This window comes from Canis lupus, chromosome 15 (genome assembly GCF_048164855.1).
Source record: "Canis lupus baileyi chromosome 15, mCanLup2.hap1, whole genome shotgun sequence".
In the NCBI taxonomy this organism is placed as follows: domain Eukaryota; kingdom Metazoa; phylum Chordata; class Mammalia; order Carnivora; family Canidae; genus Canis; species Canis lupus.
Genome location: NC_132852.1, coordinates 60,111,944 through 60,134,364, shown reverse-complemented (window position 1 = coordinate 60,134,364; position 22,421 = coordinate 60,111,944). Strand labels below are relative to the sequence as shown.

General features: G+C 40.6%; 1 protein-coding gene and 1 pseudogene across 1 annotated transcript in view; both read left to right on the top strand.

The window, feature by feature from the left end:
• The first annotated feature begins 8,699 nt into the window (after positions 1-8,699).
• Positions 8,700-9,492, top strand: LOC140604473 (large ribosomal subunit protein eL8 pseudogene; annotated as a pseudogene).
• Positions 9,493-19,792: 10,300 nt separating this feature from the next.
• LOC140605327 (transcription intermediary factor 1-alpha-like) overlaps positions 19,793-22,421 on the top strand; it is a 117,733-nt gene continuing 115,104 nt past the window's right edge. The window contains exon 1 of the mRNA XM_072777605.1: positions 19,793-20,000. Coding sequence (XP_072633706.1) covers positions 19,904-20,000 — 97 coding nt within the window. The 5' untranslated portion in view covers positions 19,793-19,903. The remainder of the gene's footprint in view (positions 20,001-22,421) is intronic.

Sequence of the window (22,421 nt, the reverse complement as noted above, 5' to 3'; positions counted from 1 at the left end):
ACTCAGGAATCAGGGGGATCCTGATGATGGCATAGTGGTCAAGTTTGTCTCTTCTGGGGATGCTCTTTCAGAGATAATCTGAGCTGCCTTTGAAAACAATGTCGTGGGTCCAAGTCCCTGCTCCACTCTGTCGGGTATACTTGGACCCAAGCTCGAGCTTGTAAATAAACCCTTGTGTGTTTGCATCAAAAAAAAAAAAAAAAAAAAAAAAAAGGAAAAGAAAAGAAAAGAAAGAAAACAAATAGTGTCTTGGGCCATTGGAAGGTACGTGACTTGTGAATCTTCTTTATTTTTATGACACACCTTTCAGTACAGCCATCTTGGCCTTCAAAGACTTTGCTTTAGTTTTGGCTTTGGGAGGAGCAGGGGCTTCTTTCTATTCCTTCAGCACCATCTTTGTAAAGAGAGATGATTCACTTTTGGTGTGGCAATGCTAGTATTCAGAGCATCCAAGAACTTCATGAGCATAATAATGGGAATTTTCTTCATCTGGAAGGAACTGAAAGAAATAATAACATTGAAGACAGAGCATTTTCTTAGAATATAAACATCAGCAGCAAATGATGTGTTGTTTGAATTAGGTAAAAAGTGCTAAATATTTTGCACCTATTTTAGATACGACTCCTGATGCAAGCTGTGTAGAACAGATTAGAATTATTACCAGATTTTTGGATTCCAAAAAAGGCAAACATGTCTGTAGGTGAATATTTTGTGGTAGTTTGTTCAGTAATGACATGAGTAGAAAAGACTATATGTATTTTTAATAATGTTGACTGCTGACTCTCTCAAAAAATTTCCAGAAAAAACTGTTGGTCAAGCAAAATCAAGTGTATTAGGCTTAAGGCAGCAAGGGAGAGCACCATCTTTTTTTTTTTTTTTTAATGTAGACACATAAAATGTGAGATTTATTATAGGAATTGGCATGAGGGCACTGCTGGGGTTGGGAAGACCTCTTTCTTTCTTTCTTTCTTTCTTTCTTTCTTTCTTTCTTTCTTTCTTTCTTTTTACAGCAAATGTTTAATAAATATTTATGGTACAGTATACAAATTCAGCAATTCATATTTTGTATACCATATGTATTACAGACACACACTGTTGTGCATGTTTTATGTATGTTTTCTTGCACTGGCTTTCTTAAACTAACATTTTAACTAACTCATGAAATCTTCCCTCTATGTATCTTTCTTGCTTTAGTTTTTTTTTTTTTTTTTAGTTTTTTAAAAAAAATTTTTATTGGAGTTCAATTTGCCAACATATAGCATAACACCCAGTGCTCATCTCGCCAAGTGCCCCCCTCAGTGCCCATCACCCAGTCACCCCAACCCCCTGCCCACCTCCCTTTCCACTACCCCTTGTTCATTTCCCAGAGTTAGGTGTCTCTCATGTTTTGTCACCCTCATTGATATTTTCACTCATTTTCTCTCCTTTCCCCTTTATTCCCTTTCACTAATTTTTATATTCCCCAAATGAATGAGACCATATAATGTTTGTCCTTCTCCAATTGACTTATTTCACTCAGCATAATACCCTCCAGTTCCATCCACGTTGAAGCAAACAGTGGGTATTTGTCATTTCTAATGGCTGAGTATTATTCCATTGTATACATAAACCACATATTCTTTATCCATTCATCTTTCAGTGGACACCAAGGCTCCTTCCAGTTTGGCTATTGTGGACATGGCTGCTATAAATATGGGAGAGCACCATCTTAACAGAGTTTTAGTGTCTCAGCAGGGGAATGATGTAGGGTCTGGACTCACGTAATTTAAGGCAAGTCCTTCAAGGTAGGAAAATGGCGAAGATTGGCCAAAGTTTATGATGTAAACATTAGGATTGGTGGACACAGCAGGTCTTAAAACAAGTCTGGATAAACAAATTCTTGTCCTGATAAGCAAGCTGTTTGTGCCGGTGAACACACAGGTTTTTTTTTTTTTATAAGACTAGCTGTTTGCCACAGTGAGGCAACTATTCACCTGAATAAATTGGTTTGCAAGAATTTCCTGAAACAAATGATGACGTTAGTTATTTATTGGTTTTCAATCTAATCTTCATGGGCTAGAATCTCTTGGAGAAAAACAATCACATTATGTTGACACAGATAATATCAATTCTCAGCAGAATGTCTACAAAAACTGAATCTAGACAAAACAATTTGAGTGACTAGGAGACATGATGATGCCACAAATATACATGGGAAACAAGGGATTGCAGGAGCAAATCATGAAAAATTTTATAAAACATTCTATATTCCTTGTTTTGTTTCATCCTGATAAAAAACATGCAACATCTTTTTTGGCTTCTGTGTTGGGGTTGATTAAAAATGATTCTAGGAAAGAGAAATTTGAAGCCATTTTTGAAAAAATGATGAGAAAGTCAAGCTGAATCCATCATGACACTAGAAACTCACTGAAGGTGGGTGCCTGGGTGGCTCAGTGGAGTAAGTGTCCAACTTGATTTCAGCTCAGGTCATGATCTCAGGGCCCTGGATCAGGCCCTGCATCTGGCTCCCCCTTTGTGGGGAGTTGTCTTGAGGATTTCCCTTCCTCTTCTTCTGCCCTTCCTCCTCCTCTCTCTCTCAAAAAATAAATAAATCTTCAAAAAAAAAAAAAAAAGGAGAAACTCACTGAAGAGAAGGCAATGCTCTGTTAGAAATTATTGTGACATTAATTGTTACATATTTCTGCAACACAAGTAAAAGCTTGGTCTTAAAAATAACCAGTTTTGGGATCCCTGTGTGGCGCAGCGGTTTGGCGCCTGCCCTTGGCCCAGGGCGCGATCCTGGAGACCCGGGATCAAATCCCACATCGGGCTCCCGGTGCATGGAGCCTGCTTCTCACTCTGCCTATGTCTCTGCCTCTCTCTCTCTCTCTCTCTCTGTGACTATCATAAATAAATAAAAATTAAAAAAAAATAAAAATAACCAGTTTTACATTTATTTGCTCAGTACTCATTTGGCATAATAGCTGGGTAAAATTTGATGTTAAATGCAAAATGACGCAGGAAAAAAGTTCAGTGTACACGATGCACTTGAAAGCATCAAAGGAATTATACATTTAAAAAAAAGATTTTATTTATTTATTCATGAGAAACAGAGAGAGAGAGAAAGAGGCAGAGACACAGGCAGAGGGAGAAGCAGGCTCCATGCAGGGAGCCCGACATGGGACTCGATTCCAGGTCTTCAGGATCACACCCTGGGCTGAAGGCGGCGCTAAACTGCTGAGCCACCAGGGCTGCCCAGAATTATACATTTTTTGAAGACAAAGCAATAATGTTTATGAAAAACATATTGATACTGAACAAATAGCAGACTATCTTGACATAGACGGCAAGTCTCCCAGTATAGACAGTATCAAGGAAGGAATAAGAAGTGTCAACTTAGAATCCCATCTACAATCCAAAACTCAATTCCAAATTCAATTTTCTTTTTTCTAAGCTAGCTATAACAATACCATCTTCAAAGGAAAGTCTGAAAGAACATAATGGCCTCTCAGTGTTACAGATGGCCAGTGTAACCTAAAGAATTCCAATGAATAGGAGCTATTGACGAATAGTTGAAATTTCTTGGTGAACAAAGTAAGGGAAATGATACTGATGGGAATTCAATGTATAGGCAACTAAATACTAAGTTGATTTCTAAAATCTACACTTAGAATACTCCAGGTGAAGAATCTCAATATATTTGCAACAATGATTTACATGACACATTTCCAATAACGCTTTGTAGCTCCCAGGATAAATTTCACCTTGTAGTTGCAATTGCCAATGGACAATTTTATAGCTTTGTGAAAATAAAATTTATTAAAGGTATACAATGTCATGAGAAAAACTGTTAATTTCTTTAGAAAACAAGACACTAAAGCCAAATAGGCACTGAAACTGTCATAAAGAATTTTATCTCTGTAAAAGCAAGATGTAAAGCTATTTTATAACTAATAATGAAATCTTACTGGTTTCTTAAGTATTCTACTGAGTTATTGCGATCAAAAATTTGTATTTCGGGATCCCTGGGTGGCGCAGCGGTTTGGCGCCTGCCTTTGGCCCAGGGCGCGATCCTGGAGACCCAGGATCGAATCCCACGTCAGGCTCCCGGTGCATGGAGCCTGCTTCTCCCTCTGCCTGTGTCTCTGCCTCTCTCTCTCTCTCTCTGTGACTATCCTAAATAAATAAATAAAATATTTAAAAAAAAAAAAATTTGTATTTCCTTTATTGTGTATTCAGTAATTTAATTTGTAGAATTTATATAGAATGACCTCAGGCTTGCTGTAAATTTTATTATTAAAAAATAAATAATACTCTATCTTCTAAAAATTGCACTTGAACATAAGAAAACTAACTGTATTCAAAGAAGGAACACTTTTTTCCTAATTCACACAAAGGCTGCATATGGGTACCAAAGCATCATCTCAAGATGTTGAAAATATAATTCTTTTTTTTTGAAAATATAATTCTTATATAGATAGTAAGTTCATACCAAAGATTAATTAAACCTATTAATAAGGTAACCAGCAGAATGATAAAAACAATTCAAAGGGGAATGTAAGAAACTGAGATGTTTACAATAAAGGAGGAGAAAAGTCATGCTGAAATAAAATTGCTGATTTAGACAAAGGTATACAGTGGTTAAAATCCTACAGGGTAATAAAACCATAGCCTTCAGGTTTATCCTTCCTACTAAACAAAAAAGAATAACATGGCCCCAAATCAGCTTTCAGAATTTTAAAATCTCTGAGTTCTAATGAATTATGCAAACAATTCTAAGTTACCAGAGTCTGATGATCCTTAGGTAGGTTTGTTTGAAACTGTTCTTAGCATGACATTAATCACCCTTTGACTTATTTCCAAGTTTGAGATCATTTTTCTTCACGTGGGCTAATAATACCCCTATATAGTCACACTGAAGCAGGAATCAGCACTAGTGATATTAAAAACTAAACAAACAAATTCTCACCCACAAGTCACAAAGGAGTAACGAAGACTTTACTGATATTTGGTGGTGACATGGAGGAGAGGGGCACACTGCATATCCCAAAGCAAATCATCTCTGAGATCTTGGTAAATACCTGCACCCTGCACTTCTATCCAGCCTTCCCACTGGCCCTCCCCACACATTTTCCCTATCTTCTTTTTCCTAAGGCAAAGAAATATAGCCTTCTGCAGTGTTGCAGCCTCACACCCAGCAGCCTCTAAGCAAAAAATTATATTTCGTACTGATGGGGTCCAAGACATGTCACCCCAAAAAATGGTACCTTGGCACGTCATGTATCTTAAACTGAGTAAGTCTGAGAAAGCAACAGAAAAAGGTCACTGTGACCTCCCCCCTTTTCCCTTCTCGTATGAAACAGGTCATAAATTTCCCAAGTGAAAGGTCCCCTCCCTGTACCAGGATGGAGGAAGCCATTCTTCTCATGAGAGACAGGGAATTGGGGGCTGAGAAATCTGATAAATAAACCTTGTTAAACTAACCCTTATCTCCCTCGTTACTTCTTCACCATTGAACACCCCTAGCCCAAACCTCTCTGTCTTGTCATTTCCTCAGATTCATTATTTCTTTGCCTGAAAGGTTTAAAGCTCTCTACTCTGGTCACTGCTTTGGGTCTTCATTCTCTTGCGAAGGCTCCCATGTACATGTAAAAATTCAATGAAATGTATATGTGTTTCTTCTGTTAATTTGTTTTATGTCCATTTTTAAACCCAGCCAGGGACCCTAAGAGGGTTGAAGAAAGCGTTTTCCTCCCCTACAATATGTGAAGATCCAAAATAAATAATGAATTTTAAATAATTTTTCTTCTTTTTGTCACCATTGGTCAAAACTGACTCACCTTGCTTCAATATAAAATTAAATTTAAAGTCAATAGTTTTTATTTTATTTTATTTTTTATTATTATTATTTTTTTTAAGATTTATTTATTCATGATAGACAGAGAGAGAGAGAAGCAGAGACACAGGCAGAGGGAGAAGCAGGCTCCAGGCTGGGACCCCGACGCGGGACTCGATCCCAGGACCCCAGGATCGCACCCTGGGCCAAAGGCAGGTGCCAAACCGCTGAGCCACCCAGGGATCCCCTAAAGTCAATAGTTTTTAAAATAAAGACAAGACACTTTGGCTTGTTTCCAGTCATTATTTCTTGAACACTGACTGTATTCTGTGATTTCACACGGGTCAGCTCACTCAGTTCAAAGTTGGCTGATTCTACTATAACAAATTAAGCAAGTGAGCCTCAAAGGGGCTGCCGTGTTATAGGTAATAATAAATAGTGAGGCTTAGATGGAGATCCAGGGCCTCAAATTCCAAGTCCAGAGCTGATTACTTATTGCTCTGCTCAGAAGATATAGTCCTTTTGTTCTGTTCATGTAAATCCTTGAATTGATGAGCCACCTAAGGGGCTGCTTAGAATCTTAACTATTTCTTCTACTGCAGGATTTCTTAACCTCAGCACTTTTGACTTTTTTTTTTCCCCAGGAGGCTGTTCTGTGCACCGTAGGATGCTCAGCAGCATCTCTGGCGTCCACTCACTAGATGCCAGTAGCTCTCCCTCCCAGCCTTCCCTACCCCCAGTCATGACACAGTCAGCTCCAATTGAGAACCACTGTTTCACCCTATGCTAAATTCCTTTGCAATTTGCATCTGCCCCATCAGCCTTTCAGTCTGTGAGAACACATGGATTCTCAGACCCAGCATGCCATTGTGAAAAACCTCCCTGCCTGCGCTCTCTACTGGGTCCCTCTGGGCTTCCTGTAGGCCCCATGCCTATGGTACCTGACATCCTTACTGTGAGCCTTTATCCGTTCTTGGAGAGTGTCCAAAATCTACTTACATCAGCTTGATTCTCTGTGCTAGCGCATCCAATCTCCTTGATGCAGTGGCTATCCAAAACCAGGGGTTAAAATAGAATTGGTTGCCCAAGAATGATTTACTGGAGGCTTCTGAAAATGTCTCCTACAACTGGATTAACTATTTTGATTAATTTGACCCATCAGTTTGTTGAGAAGAAAGGGATACTCATTTAATTTATTTATTCACTTAATATTTTCTTTTTTTTTTTTTTAACTTTTATTTATTCATGATAGGCACACAGTGAGAGAGAGAGGCAGAGACACAGGCAGAGGGAGAAGCAGGCTCCATGCACCGGGAGCCCGACGTGGGATTCGATCCCGGATCTCCAGGATCGCGCCCTGGGCCAAAGGCAGGCGCCAAACCGCCGCGCCACCCAGGGATCCCTGTCAGGCTTTTATCTTAAATGCAATTGTAAAACCTATGTCATGGACTTTTTAATTTGGAAGAAATGTTAGGGACTATTTTGTATGTGGTGAAACTGTTAGGCTGAGGCTGACAAAACTGCAGTGTAAGTTAGTAACAAATCAGATCCTTCTGGAAATCTTTCCATTCTACTATTCTGTTTTTCTTGTTCTAGGGGGTGGAAAGGCATGGGGGTGGAAAGGCATGTACATGATCTTTCTCATTTAGTACAAAAATATTATTTGGTGCATATTATTAACCTGATGGAAGCAATAAGGAAACTGAGACTCTAAGAAGTTACATAATTTTTCCAAGGTCACACAGCTACTAAAAGAAGTGGAATTTGAACCTCAAATTGTAACCTAATGAATTCTGTGAACAGCTCTGTCCCTTTCACAACCAAGTTCAAACTATTGATGAAAGACATTGAAGAAAAGGAATATTTTCCTGAAGATTGAGGGAAATCCATTAAGGAAGTCACATCACATATCACATTAGACAAAAAACTGATAAAATTCCTCAGATATTTCTGTTATTTCCCCCCAAAGTTTCTTACCCTCAGAAGTAACTGGTTTCTTTCCTCTGATGTTACAGAGAGAAAAAATTATAACTGTTTAATCAATATAAAAGGCAAGGTTTATGTGGAAAGATTGCCTATCACCAAAGCTGCATACATAAAAAAGCCGCAAAAATTTTACTTAAAAAAAAAAAAAATAGGGAGAGAGGAAAAACATAGCCAAGCTAAAAGCAAAAACTGAAGATGTCAAAAAAAAGAGAGTGAACTTTAACTCTAAGCAGCACAAGGACTCTGAAGTGAAAATGGAGTTTTTGAAGCTAGGAGAACCTTAAATGCTGGGCCTAGAGAGAGGACACCTGTTCGGGAAGGAAAGGGCAGCCCACACCCTGCACACAGGGAGCCGGATCAGAGCCACATGCATTAAGCTAGGAGATCAGGAGGGCTGTTCCAACTCTGCAATAAAGATTTAGAAATATTATCCAATGAAGCTGAGACAAGAATAGACAAGAAAGGAGAGTATCTTTGTGACCTGAGGTGGAGAGCAATTTCATAAACAATTAAAAAATATAAGCCATGGAGGAAAATTTGTTGAACACAATTATATCAAGACAAAGGACTTTCTTTCTTTCTTTCTTTCTTTCTTTCTTTCTTTCTTTCTTTCTTTCTTTCTTTCTTCCTTTCTTAAAAAGATTTTATTTATTTACTCATGAGAGACACATACACACACACACACAGAGAGAGAGAGAGAGAGAGAGAAGCACAGACACAGGGAGAAACAGGCTCCATGCAGAGAGCCTGACTTGATCCCAAGTCTCCAGGATCACACCCTAGGCTTGAAAGCAGTGCTAAACTGCTGAGCCACCCAGGCTGCCCAAGACAAAGGATTTCCATTCAATGAAGGGCACCAGGAATAAAACTATAGAGGAGAGTCCTCCAGCAAGCCAAGATGCCGAAAGGAAAGAAGGCAAAGGGGAAGAAGGTGGCCCCCGCCCCTGCTGTTGTGAAGAAGCAGGAGGCCAGGAAGGTGGTCAATGCCCTGTTCAATAAAAGACCCAAGAATTTTGGCATTGGACAGGACATCCAGGCCAAAAAGTACTTCACCCTCTCAAATGGTCCCATTACATCTGGCTGTAGTGGCAAAGGGTTATTCTCTATAAATGTTTAAAAGTGCCTTCCGCGATCAACCAGTTCACCCAGGCCTTGGATCACCAAACAGCTACTCAACTGCTTAAGATGGCCCACAGGTACAGACCAGAGATGAAGCAAAAGAAGAAGTAGAGATTGTTGGCTCAGGCTGAGAAGAAAACTATGTGCAAAGGGAATGTCCCCACTAAGAGGCCACTTGTCCCTTGAGCTGGGGTTAACACTGTCACCACCTTGGTGGAAAACAGGAAGGCTCAGCTGGTAGTGATCACATGTGATGTGGATCCCACTGAGCTCATTGTCTTCCCGCCTGCCTTGTGTCATAAGATGGGGGTTCCTTACTGCATTATGAAGGGAAGGCCAGGCTGGGGAGTCTGGTCCACAGGAAGACCTGCACCACTGTTGCCTTTACACGGTAACTTGGAAGACAAGCGGCTCTGACTTATCTGGTAGATGCCATCAAGACCAATTACAATGACAGATATGATGAGATCTGGTGTCACTGGGGAGGCAATGTCCTGTGTCCAAAGTCAGTGGCTTGCATCGCCAAGCTGCAAAAAGCAAACGCTAAAGAACTGGCCACCAAACTGGGCTGAATGGACGCTGTTGAATTTTCTGTACATAAAGGTAATAAAAGGTTCTCTTTCCAAAAACAAAACAAAACAAAAAAACAAAAAACAACTACAGAGGAGAATATGCATATATTTGTGTTGTTTATGGCAAGAAAAGGGTTAAGCAGTAAGTCTACAGTTTTTTCCTTTCCATTTATTGGAGGGGAGGGGGAGAGAGTGGGGGCAGAAACCAGGCAGATGTCTAGGCCTAATCTCCTCATGAAAATGTTAATGACTACCTCCTAGCAAAAGAGTTAAAAGTATTTGCTAACAGGGGAGGGCTTATCTTTGGAATGCTTTTAACTGGATGAACCCTGTTGGTTGGATTGCTTATGGTAAATACACCAGGAATCTATACATTTATGGGCATAGCCCATGGGAAAATATCATGTAATGGATACAACCATCTAAGTATAAATTGGAGATGTTTCATGACCTAGATGACAAAATGTTGATTTGTCCCATATCTAATGAACTAAACTTGATCATATAGTCAAGATGGTGTCTGTCAAGTTTCTCCACTATGAAGTTACTATGTTCCCTTTGTAATTAATACATACTTATAGGGAGGTATACTTTGAGATTATACAAATATCCTGTTTGTCATCAAAATCACTCATTCACTTTAGCCTTCCTTGATAATTCTTCCTTAATGTAATTGTTCTATCATGGCTGCCAAATGACGATTTTCTAACTGAATCATTTGCTCTACATTTATTAGTTGACATTTTAATGTGAAGATGACCTTTCCCCTCCTATTTGTTATTTCATTATTTATCTGTATCAACAGGGACTCATAGATTCTTACTTTATTCCTTAAGTTATGACCTATTATTACCATTATTGACTTTGTTATGTAGCTTATCCGAGATTTGGCAAGTGGGTGTGCCTTGTTTTTTGTTTGTTTTTATAGTAGGTGAAATTATATAAAAGTTAAAAAGAGGGACGCCTATGTGGCTCAGCAGTTTAGTGCCTGCCTTCAGCCCAGGATGTGATCCTAGAGTCCCAGGATTGAGTCCCACATCAGGCTCCCTGCATGGAGCCTGCTTCTCCCTCTGCCTGTGTCTCTGCCTCTCTCTCTGTCTCTCGTGAATAAATAAATAAAATATTTTTATAAAAGGTTAAAAATAAACGAAGAAACAATAATATTCCTAGCAATACATTTTCAAAATGTATAAAGCAAACCACGTAGGAACTCAAATAATATAAAGCTATTGGGATTTTTTTTAACTCTCTGAATCTGATGGATGAAGTAGACCACCCAAACAGATGGATGAAGAGGGCCATTATTAAGGGTATAGGAGATGTGAATAACATAGCTAAAAAGACTCATCTACTACATATAAAATACTGCACCTAACAGAAAATGCACACTCTTTTTGAGGAACCATAAAACACTTTTTACACTTTTTATTTGGAAATAATTTTAAATATACAGAAAGTTAAATCTGGAAAAATATAAATAACAAAAAGAACACCTGTATAGCCTTTACTCTGATTCACCTACTCTAAACATTTTACCGATTTGTATTATCATTTTCTGTGTGTATGAGTGTATAAATTTTTTCCTGAATTATTTGAGTGTAAGTTACACACATTGTCATCATTAACTCTTAAATGCCTCAATGTGTATGTCCTAAAAATAAGAATATTCTCTCATAGTACCACTACATAGTTACCAACTTTATAAATTCTTATATTGATACTTTACCATCTAATTTCAAATTTTGTCAGTTGAAATAAAAATAGCCTTTATGGCATTTTCCCCCCTGCAGCACAGATCCAGTTTAGGGGTAACTATTGTATTTAGTTGTTATTATCTTTAGCCTGTAATGAAATACTTGTAAAAATCGACCAAATTCATCCACAGTGTGGTACAATTCAACCTCAAACAAACAAATAAAAAAAGATAATTTCATACATATTTTTAAACAAAGAAATAAAACACATAAGCCATGATTTGAAAAGAAAATCAAAGTGGAAATTAGAAATATTTTATACTGAAATATAAAAATCAACCACACTAACTAACTAGCTAAAATAAAGTGGGGAATAAGAGAATGAAAATAAGCAAGAAAATTAATTAAATCGATAACAACAATGGAGAGATCATCAATGCAGCCCAAAGCAGAGTCATTAAAAAGATGAATATGAAAGATAATACTCTAAATAATCTGAGCAAGAATAAAAGGAAGAAGGTATAAATAAATAATTGAACTAAAATCATGACATTTTTGCACTGCCTGGGTGGCGTACTTGGTGGTACATCAACTCTTGGTTTCAGCTCAGGTCTCTATCTCAGGGTCATGAGATCAGGCCCAACCTTGGTGTGGAGCTCAGCTGGGAGTCTGCTTAAGATTTTCCCTCCCCTTTTACCCCCTCCCCCATGTGAGTGCTCTCTTTTTCCAAAATAAATAAATAAATCTTTAAAATCATGGCATATTTATAGATACTTTAGAGATATGAAAGAAAATAACTTTAAAAAAATTTAAACAATACATTTTAAACCTTAGATGCAGGTAAATTTTCTAAAAAACAAACAAAAATTACAAGTTAACAAATTTGATTGAAAACAAAAGCTGAATGAACTAATAAACATTCAGAAGTTGAAAGGTTGTCAAAATTTCCCCTCCCTATTCCAAAAAACAATTTTTAAGATGAAAATATATGTTTTTATCAAGAAAAATACATAATCTGTATTTCATATAACATGTTTCAAAGAATATAGAGGAAAAGTCACAAAATTCAATTTACCTTGATGTCAAAAAGAACAGGGACTGTATAATTATAATCTTATGGACACAGATGCAAAAATCCTAATTTTCAAAAACAACATATCAAATTCTATAGTATACTCAACCTTCTCATTATCTGCAGATTCCTATTTATGAATTCGTCTACTTGTCAAATGTATTTGTAACCCCCAAATCAATACTTAAAATGCTTTCGCGGTCATTTACGGAAATGTGCAGAGTTGCAAAAAATTTGAGTTGCAGGACTCACATGTACCCAGCTAAGGTTAAACAAGATAACATTCTGCCTTCTGTTTTAGTAATTTTGTTGTAAACAAGTATACTTTTTTGTGATCTATTTAGTGCCACATTTTTCATATTTTTGTACTTTTTCTTGGTGATTTTGCTGCTTAAAATAGCCTAGCACTAAAGTACTATCTAGTGTTCTTGGCACAAAAGGTTGTGATGTGCCTTACAGAGAAAATACATGTACTAGATAAGCATTATTTGGGCATGAGTTATAGTATTATTGGCCACAAGTTCAATGTTAATGAATCAAGAATATATATTAAATAAGGTATCTTTAGACAAAAACACTTAAAACAAGATTATATATTGATCAGTTGACTAACATGTCTCCAGAGTCCTAGAGGAACCTAATTGTGTATTTCCTCTAGGAACAATGATTCAATATTTATTTATTCAGTGTTTATAGCAAGTTTATAGACCATAACTGTAATGAGTAATGAGAATTAACTGTATGTATAATATAAATATGGTATGTGTAAGTACAAAACAACATATCACCACCAGATAAAGTTTCATCAATGCAAGGATGGTCAACATGAAACTCTCAATATAATTTACCATGTTAGATTTAAAAACAAACAAATCAATATAATCTTTTCAACAGATTGAGATGAAAGCACTCAGTAAAACTCAATATTCATTCATGATAAAAACTCAGCAAAATAGTAATAGAAGGCAATATCAATGGATTGGTAAATTCATATACAAGAAATAAGAGTCTAGGGATCCCAGGGTGGCGCAGCGGTTTGGCGCCTGCCTTTGGCCCAGGGCGCGATCCTGGAGACCCGGGATCGAATCCCACGTCGGGCTCCCGGTGCGTGGAGCCTGCTTCTCCCTCTGCCTGTGTCTCTGCCTCTCTCTCTCTCTCTCTCTCCCTCCCTTTCTGTCGATCATAAATAAATAAAATTAAAAAAAAAAAGAAATAAGAGTCTAAAATAATCCTGGAAACTAAAAGGTAAAATACCTAAATTTACTCAGAGTCATATAAATAAAGACAGTATGATATAGGGACCAGTAAATGTATAAAAGACTTTAGGAACAAGCCCAATCAGGGATGAGACCTTCAAATGTTAAAGAGATGTCAATACAATTAACTAGAAAAATAATGGACATGTCGACAAATGGTCCTGAGTCAACTAGATTTCCAAGTGGGAAACATTAAAAGATTTCCCTCTCATACCATAGGTAGGATAAAAACTCCAAAAGAATTATGGACTTAATTGTAAAAATAATTATTTAATAATTTCAGAAGAAAAAATAGGAGAATATGTTTATAGCTTTGGAGTAATAAAGGATTTCTTAACAACAAAATACGTTTTTTAAAAAGAGATCATAGGGCAGCCCGGGTGGCTCAGTGGTTTAGCGCTGCCTTCAGCCCAAGGTGTGATCCTGGAGACCCAGGATGGGGTCCTACATCAGGCTCCCAGCATGGAGCCTGCTTCTCCCTTTCCCTGTGTCTCTGTCTCTGTCTCTCTCTCTCTCTGTGTCTCTCATGAATAAATAAATAAAATCTTTTAAAAAAAGAGATCATAAAAGAAAAAAATGTATGAATTTTGGTACATCAATATTGAAACTTCCAAACAAAATCAATGTCATAAGCATTGTTACAAGACAAGCCACAAAGGATTAGTATTCAGAATATATAAAGGACAAATCAATGAAAAAAGACAAAGAGATCATGGACATTTTTTTTTTAAGACAAAGAATTGAGCAGGCATTTTACAAGTGAAGAAATATACAAAGATCTTCAGCCTTGTTAGTAACCAAGGAAGTACAAAATGAAACATACTGAAATATTTTATATCTATCAGTGATAAAATTTAAAAAGTTTTAGAATATCATCCTTTACAAGGATGCAAGGAAGGGGAAACTTATAAATTGCTAGGACCTGTTTAAAAAATTACTGTAGCAATAGCTATTAAATTGAAATTAGCATACCCCATGACCCAGAAATTTCACTTTTTTAGTATCTCTGGCACATGTGTACATGGAGACTTAAATATGCTCTATTATTTGTAACAAGGAAAACAATTTTCAAACAACTCATTATTTATCAGTTGGCAGATGGATAAATTGTGGCATATTTATAGAGTGGAATTCTATATGGATTACCATTTCAATGAAACTATGTGCTATCAGCAGATCTCAAAAGATAATGCAGAGCAATAGATGCAGGTTGCAGAATCATATGCATAATATGACACCTTTACGTGATTTTTAAGTCAGAAAATATATATTTACAGAAAGTGTAAAAAGATGGATTGGGTTTGCATCAAACTTATAATGAGAAGATGTGGGGGAAAACAAAGTAGAATTCAACTATCTCTGTAACAACCCATTTCTTTTAGTACAATTTTTGGAGAAAAATGACAAAACATAAGCATTGGTTAATTTTGAGTAATGGATAAAAAGATATTAGTTATATGGTTCTCTGTAGTTGTGTCTATTTTTAAAAAATTAATAAAAGAATTTAAACTAAAGTCATAAGTGTTTAACTGAAATTAGACCAAATAAACATGTATCATTGTCAAACTCTGTGTTACTTACTTATTCCAATTAAGTCCTTAATGATGTCCAGAAATATCCCTTACTCTTGTTCACTTTGGGCTGTAAAAATCTCTTGCCTTGCGCAGCACTTGGAGCTAGCTTCTCTCTGCTAGACTGGATGCAGCCCAATTAATGAAATGCTGAATAAAAGCCTACTATATCAGTACATTGTGGGGAATTTTCTTTTAACACTTAATACCTTGATTTTTTTTTAAAGTGGTATATCCATATGATAAACAGTAAAGCTGTACTCAAAAACAGTTCAATGAAGTTATTAGTCATATGAAAAATGCTAATGATTCATAATATTCAGGGAAATGAAGCAAAAATAAAAATGAATATTTAGTAAGTTCTAATTTATTTATTTATTATTTTTTAAAGATTTTATTTATTTATTGACAGACAGAGAGGCAGAGACACAGGCAGAGGAAGAGGGAGAGAAGCAGGCTCCATGTAGGGAGCCCGACGTGGGACTCGAACCCGGGTCTCCAGGATCACACCCCAGGCTGCAGGCAGCGCCAAACTGCTGCACCACTGGGGCTGCCCAGTAAGTTCTAATTTAATACAAATACAAGTGCAAAGACAAGAAGAAAGGTGAAAGAGTTCTAAATTTATATAAGACCACATGGGACCAATGAAAGGAGGGTTTTGAGTAGAGAAATAATGGAACTTGACTCAATGGTTGAATAAATTATCCTAGTTAGAGGGCCCAGCAAGAAGAGAAGCAGATACAGTGGCCATCAGGCAAGAAATGGTATGGTCTAGACCAGAGAAGTAGCAGATTTGGCACACCTACTCCATCCTCGGGGCTCAAATCCATCACCAGCCTTCTCTGCTGAGTGGCAAGTCCCATACTTGCACAAAATGAAAAGCAAGCTCCAATAGTATACTTTCAACATTTCATTCACAACTGTATAGCCACTGCCTAGTGCCTAATGTGTACGAAATATTCAATAAATATTTGTTGAATGAATAAACTAGGAAAAAACTAAATAAATAGCCAGAAAATCATCACCACTGAGGAAAAGACCATGTTTAACCAATTATCTGACCCTGATAATGATATAAATTCTTCTGGCAACATCTCTATTGTTGCCTTTAGATTCCTATAATATGCTCCTAGCTTCTCCTAATAACCAGTATGTCCTAGTGGTTAGTGTTATGGTGTGGACACTTTGATTTCTAACCTGATGCCCAGACTTTGTACCTGCATCCTGCAGTCTCCTTCAGCTAGCCAACAGAATCAAAACAGATACCCAAATGGCCCATAATCCTTCTTAGATTACTGACTTGACAAGCTATCTCTTTGCCTGAAACAACCTCTTCCCTACTAAGCTTTCTTACTAAACCCACAGACTTTTTTTTTAAGATTTTATTTATTTATTCTGACACACACACACACACAGAGAGAGAGAGAGAGAGAGAGAGAGGCAGAGACACAGGCAGAGGGAGAAGCAGGCCCCATGCAGGGAGCCCAATACGGGACCCGATCCTGGGACTCCAGGATCATGCCCTGGGCTGAAGGCAGGCACTAAACTGCTGAGCCACCTAGGGATCCCCCACACTGACTCTTTAATTCCATTTATCCCCTACAGGAAGGTGGTTATTTTTTTAATTTAAATTCAATTTGCCAACATATAGTGTAACACTCAGTGCTCATCCCATCAAGTGCTCTTCTTAGTGCCCATCATCCAGTCACCCCATCCCCCCATCCACCTCCCCTTCTGCAAGCCTTTGTTTCTTTCCCAGGAGTCTCTCATGGTTTGTCTCCCTCTCTTAATTTTTCCCTCTTAGTTCGACTCCTTTCCATTATAGCTCCTTTCACCATTTCTTATATTCCACATATGAATGAAACCATATGATGATTGTCCTTCTCCAATTGACTTATTTCACTTAGCATAATACCCTCCAGTTCCATCCATGTTATATGTAAATGGTAGGTACTCATCCTTCCTGATGGCTGAGTAATATTCCATTGTATATATAGACATCTTCTTTATCCATTCATCTGTCAATGGACATCAAGGCTCCTTCCACAGTTTGGCTATTGTGGACATTGGTGCTATGAACATTGGGATGCAAGTGTCACAGCGTTTCACTACATCAGTATCTTTGGAGTAAATACCCAGAAGTGCAATTGCTGGGTCATAGGGTAGCTCTATTTTTAACTTCTTGAGGAACCTCCACACTGTTTTCCACAGTGGCTGTACCAGCTTGCATCCCCACCCACAGTACATGAGGGTTCCCCTTTCTCCGCATCCTGTCCAACATGTGTTGTTTCCTGTCTTGTTAATTTTAGCCATCCTCACTGATGTGAGGTGATATCTCATTGTGTTTTTTTATAATAAATTTATTTTTTATTGGTGTTCAATTTGCCAACATACAGAATAACACCCAGTGCTCATCCCGTCAAGTGCCCCCCTCAGTGCCCATCAGCCATTCACCCCCACCCCTCGCTCTCCTCCCCTTCTACCACCCCTAGTTCGTTTCCCAGAGTTAGGAGTCTTTATGTTCTGTCTCTTTTTTTTTTTTTTTAATTTTTTTTAAATTTATTTATGATAGTCACAGAGAGAGGGAGAGAAAGAGAGACAGGCAGAGGGAGAAGCAGGCTCCATGCACCGGGAGCCCGATGTGGGATTCGATCCCGGGTCTCCAGGATCGCGCCCTGGGCCAAAGGCAGGCGCCAAACCGCTGCGCCACCCAGAGATCCCTGTTCTGTCTCTTTTCTGATATTTCCTACCCACTTCTTCTCCCTTCCCCTCTATTCCCTTTCACTATTATTTATATTCCCCAAATGAATGAGAACATACACTGTCCTTCTCCGATTGACTTAATTCACTCAGCATCATACCCTCCAGTTCCATCCACGTTGAAGCAAATGGTGGGTATTTGTCGTTTCTTTTTTTTTTTTTTTTTTTTTTTTTTATGATAGTCATACAGAGAGAGAGAGAGGCAGAGACACAGGCAGAGGGAGAAGCAGGCTCCATTCACCGGGAGCCCGACGTGGGATTCGATCCCGGGTCTCCAGGATCGCGCCCTGGGCCAAAGGCAGGCGCCAAACCGCTGCGCCACCCAGGGATCCCCGTATTTGTCGTTTCTAATGGCTGAGGAATATTCCATTGTATACATAAACCACATCTTCTTTATCCATCATCTTTCGATGGACACCGAGGCCCCTTCCACAGTGTGGCTATCGTGGCCATTGCTGCTAGAAACATCGGGTGCAGGTGTCCCGGCGTTTCATTGCATCTGTATCTTTGAGGTAAATCCCCAACAGTGCAATTGCTGGGTCGTAGGGCAGGTCTATTTTTAACTCTTTGAGGAACCTCCACACAGTTTTCCAGAGTGGCTGCACCAGGTCACATTCCCACCAACAGTGTAAGAGGGTTGGTTCCCTTTTCTCCGCATCCTCTCCAACATTTGTGGTTTCCTGCCTTGTTAATTTTCCCCATTCTCACTGGTGTGAGGTGGTATCTCATTGTGGTTTTCATTTGTATTTCCCTGATGGCAAGTGATGCAGAGCATTTTCTCACGTGCTTGTTGGCCATGTCTATGTCTTCCTCTGTGAGATTTGTTCATGTCTTTTGCCCATTTCATGATTGGATTGTTTGTTTCTTTGGTGTTGAGTTTAAGAAGTTCTTTATAGATCTTGGAAAGTAGCCCTTTATCTGATAGGTCATTTGCAAATATCTCCTCCCATTCTGTAGGTTGTCTTTTAGTTTTGTTGACTGTTATCCTTTGCTGTGCAAAAGCTTCTTTTTTTTTTTTTAAATTTTATTTATTTATGATAGTCACAGAGAGAGAGAGAGAGAGAGGCAGAGACACAGGCAGAGGGAGAAGCAGGCTCCATGCACCGGGAGCCTGATGTGGGATTCGATCCCGGGTCTCCAGGATCGCGCCCTGGGCCAAAGGCAGGCGCCAAACCACTGCCCCACCCAGGGATCCCCAAAAGCTTCTTAAAAAAAAAAAAGCTTATTATCTTGATGAAGTACCAATAGTTCATTTTTGCTCTTGTTTCTTTCGCCTTCGTGGATGTATCTTGCAAGAAGTTACTGTGGCCGAATCATAGAGTGTTGCCTGCGTTCTCCTCTGGGATTTCTTTTTTTTTTTATGATAGGCACACAGTGAGAGAGAGAGAGAGAGGCAGAAGGAGAAGCAGGCTCCATGCACCGGAGACCCGACGTGAGACTCGATCCTCGGTCTCCAGGATCGCGCCCTGGGCCAAAGGCAGGCGCCAAACCGCTGCGCCACCCAGGGATCCCCTCCTCTGGGATTTCGATGCAAGTTACTTAATTAACCGCGCTGCGCGCCCGGCGGCGGAGCTCCGCCCCCCGTGGGCGGGGCTAACGCAGGCGGCCCCAATTAGTCCGTCCGTCATTAACAAACGATCCCTTGATCTTCCTAGAGGAGCGCCACGCGCAGCAAGGCCCAATCAGAGGCCGCGGCTGGGGAGGGGGCGGGGCTGGGCAAGCGCCTTCCCACCTCCCAGCCTCCCGCCGCGGCCGGCGGAGCCTCGCGGGCTTGGGCAGGCCCCGCCCCCTGGCCAGGCGCGGCGGCGATTGGGCGGCGCGCTCCTCGCCGGGGCCTCAGCTGCCGGGAGCGGGAGGGCGGGGGCAGGGCGGGGGCAGGGCGGGGGCGGGGCCTGAGGCTGAGGTGGGCCGGCGCTGGCGCGGTGGGCGGGGCCGGAGAGAGCGGCGGGGAGGCGAGGGCGGGCTGGGCGCCTGCGACGAGCGCCGAGGCGGTGCGAGGAACATCCCGAGCCGGGCGCCCAGCTGCTGCCCTGCCTGCCCGCGCCCCGGCGCTACCTCATGCTGCCCGCGCCCGTGCTGGGCTCGGCCGAGACCCCGCCGCCCGTCCCCGCCCCCGGCTCGCCGGTCAGCGGCTCTTCGCCGTTCGCCACCCAAGGTGAGAGGCGGCCGAGGTGGGCGCGCGGGGGGGAGGGGAGCCCGGGGCGCCCGGGGAGCCCGAGGAGCCTGAGGAGCGGCCCCCCTCCGGGGCAGGAGGCGGGCGCCCGGGTGCGGCGCGACCCGCTGTCACGTCGCCGCCGCCGGGGGTGCGCGGCGGGGGAGGGGCGAGGAGGAGGGTCCGCGTCGGCGGCGGCGGCGGCGGCCGCGCGCCCCGCGAGCCACTTCCCCGGGCGCCGAGGGCTTGGCGGCGGCGGCTCCGCGTTCTCCTCCGGGGCTGGAGGAGCGCGCCCCGCACTCTGGAAACCTGGGCTGGAGCGGGCTGCGCCGCGTCGCTCGGCTGCTTGGCCCGCTGCGTCCGGCTCACTGCTCTGCCCTCTGCCTCCCCCGGAGCTTTGTCCGGTCGGTGCGGCCCTCATCACCCGGTTCGGACCCACGTCATTTGAGCCGGGGGTGGTGGGCGGTGGGTGAAGACGAAGCGACGGGTCTTTTCTTCGGGGAGACGCGTGGCAGATCCGGATGCTGTTTTCTGTCCTGCACGTATGTTTCGGCTTCTTTGACGCGTCTCCCCGATTTCTCTCCCTTCTGCCGGGACGAAGGGACCCAGAGAGACGGTATTTTGGTAATGTGTGTGTTTTGTTTTTTGTTTTGTTTTGTTTTTGTTTCGGTTTTTTTTTTTTTTTTTTTTTTTTTGCATTGGAAGGTTTTCTTTCGCAACGGTAAAGGGCAAAGAGAAATAGAAGGGAGTGATTTTTTGGCGGGCGGCGGCCCGCAGGATTTTCTTGTATTTTGTAGACGACAGCTGGATAATGTGGAAGTTGCTGTTCTCTTTGGTGGTGTATTTGTTACTGGGTAATGAGACTTTTGACAGGTAGTTAACAGGTTTGAGACCTTTAAAAAGTGAGTCAGAGTAAGCGCAGTAATCATCCTAGGAGAATGAGGATTGTAAATTGTGATTTTGCGAATTCGGGAGCACCTCCTTTTAAAAGTAGAAAATAATTAGAAATTAGAATTAGAATGATTCGTTTTTGATGTATACTTTCAGAGGATCTGGTTGATTAAGTTTGAGATAAAATGCTAATTAAGTAATTGAGCCTATGTTAAGGGGTATATGAAATCGGTGCTATAGACAGACAGTAGTGTTAGACTCTGCATTTGATTCTGTGTTTGGAACAGTATCTGGCCTAGGGAGCCAGTGTTCCAGCGGTCTCTCAGGTTCTGCAGGTCGTGCCAGGGAGGTACTGTGACTGCCCTTTGTTTCTGTTTTTGAAAGATGTTTGTATAAGGATCAGCCTTGGAAGATAGAGATGGTGTCTTCCACCAGAGCAAAGAGCAGGCGTGCGTGTGGTCCAGTGTGATGTCCACTGGAGTTAAAGACAGGCATGCTTAGTACCCACGATACAAGATTGGGGTGCTCTAAGCTTAGGTTTCCTCTGGTGTAACACAATCCATTGCCTGTGCAGGTGTCAGCTGGCCCTTTGACCTTGCCTGGTGGGAACTGGGGTTCCGGGAAGGAGAGCAAAAATGTCGATGCTTCAGTTTATGTTAGCTTTGGCCTACGTTATTATTGTGAGTAGCTAATAAACGTCCCTGGTCTCTCACCCATGAGTCTGCCTTCTACCATGGTAAGCTAGCTTGCAAATAGGCTGAAGTCTCCGATCTTTCACTCTTGTTTTCTCTCATGTGGCCCACCTGTTGGAAATTCAGTACAGGTGAAACAAATCTTAGTTCTTAATGTTTAGACACAGTCTAAGGTCTCTTCTATTTGCATTTTAATTGGTTAAATAGGCTAGTAGCCAATCGGGATCTGAATTTTGCGTAATTCTAGAATTAAGGTTTATCGTGTGCCTGGCCATGACATTCAGACCTGAATGAATGAGAACAGGGGGAATAAATGCTCTGAAACTAAACTCTGAGACAGGTTTTAAGTTCCAGATTTCTCAAAATGTTCTATGCGATTCTAGTCTAAATATATTTTATCTTGGTGTTTGTATTACCAGCAAGAATTCAAGAAAGCATATAAATTGGAAGCTAATGGTTTTGTTTTTATACTGAGAAAGAGAGTCTCTAACAAATGATTCTTTAAATACACTGTTAAAAAAGAGGGTCATTTTCTATAAATTAAAAATACTACCTATCCTGAATCTTATTAACTTGAATATGTTCTTCCTTCCTCTCTCTCCTTGTGAACTTACTTTAATACTAGGTGAGATAAAACTTTAGCCAGCACGTTTCATAAATAAATAGGGTTCATTTCATCATCTCTGTTCTTCATTCTCCTAATGAACTTGTGGGTACAGTCATCATGGATCAAACTATATAATATCTACAGGAGCTAAGCTAGTTATCTGAGTTGGAGAACTATGAGCTTGGGGGTAAAATAATAAGGAAAGGTGAGGAGTGAAAGGGAGGCGGACAGCAA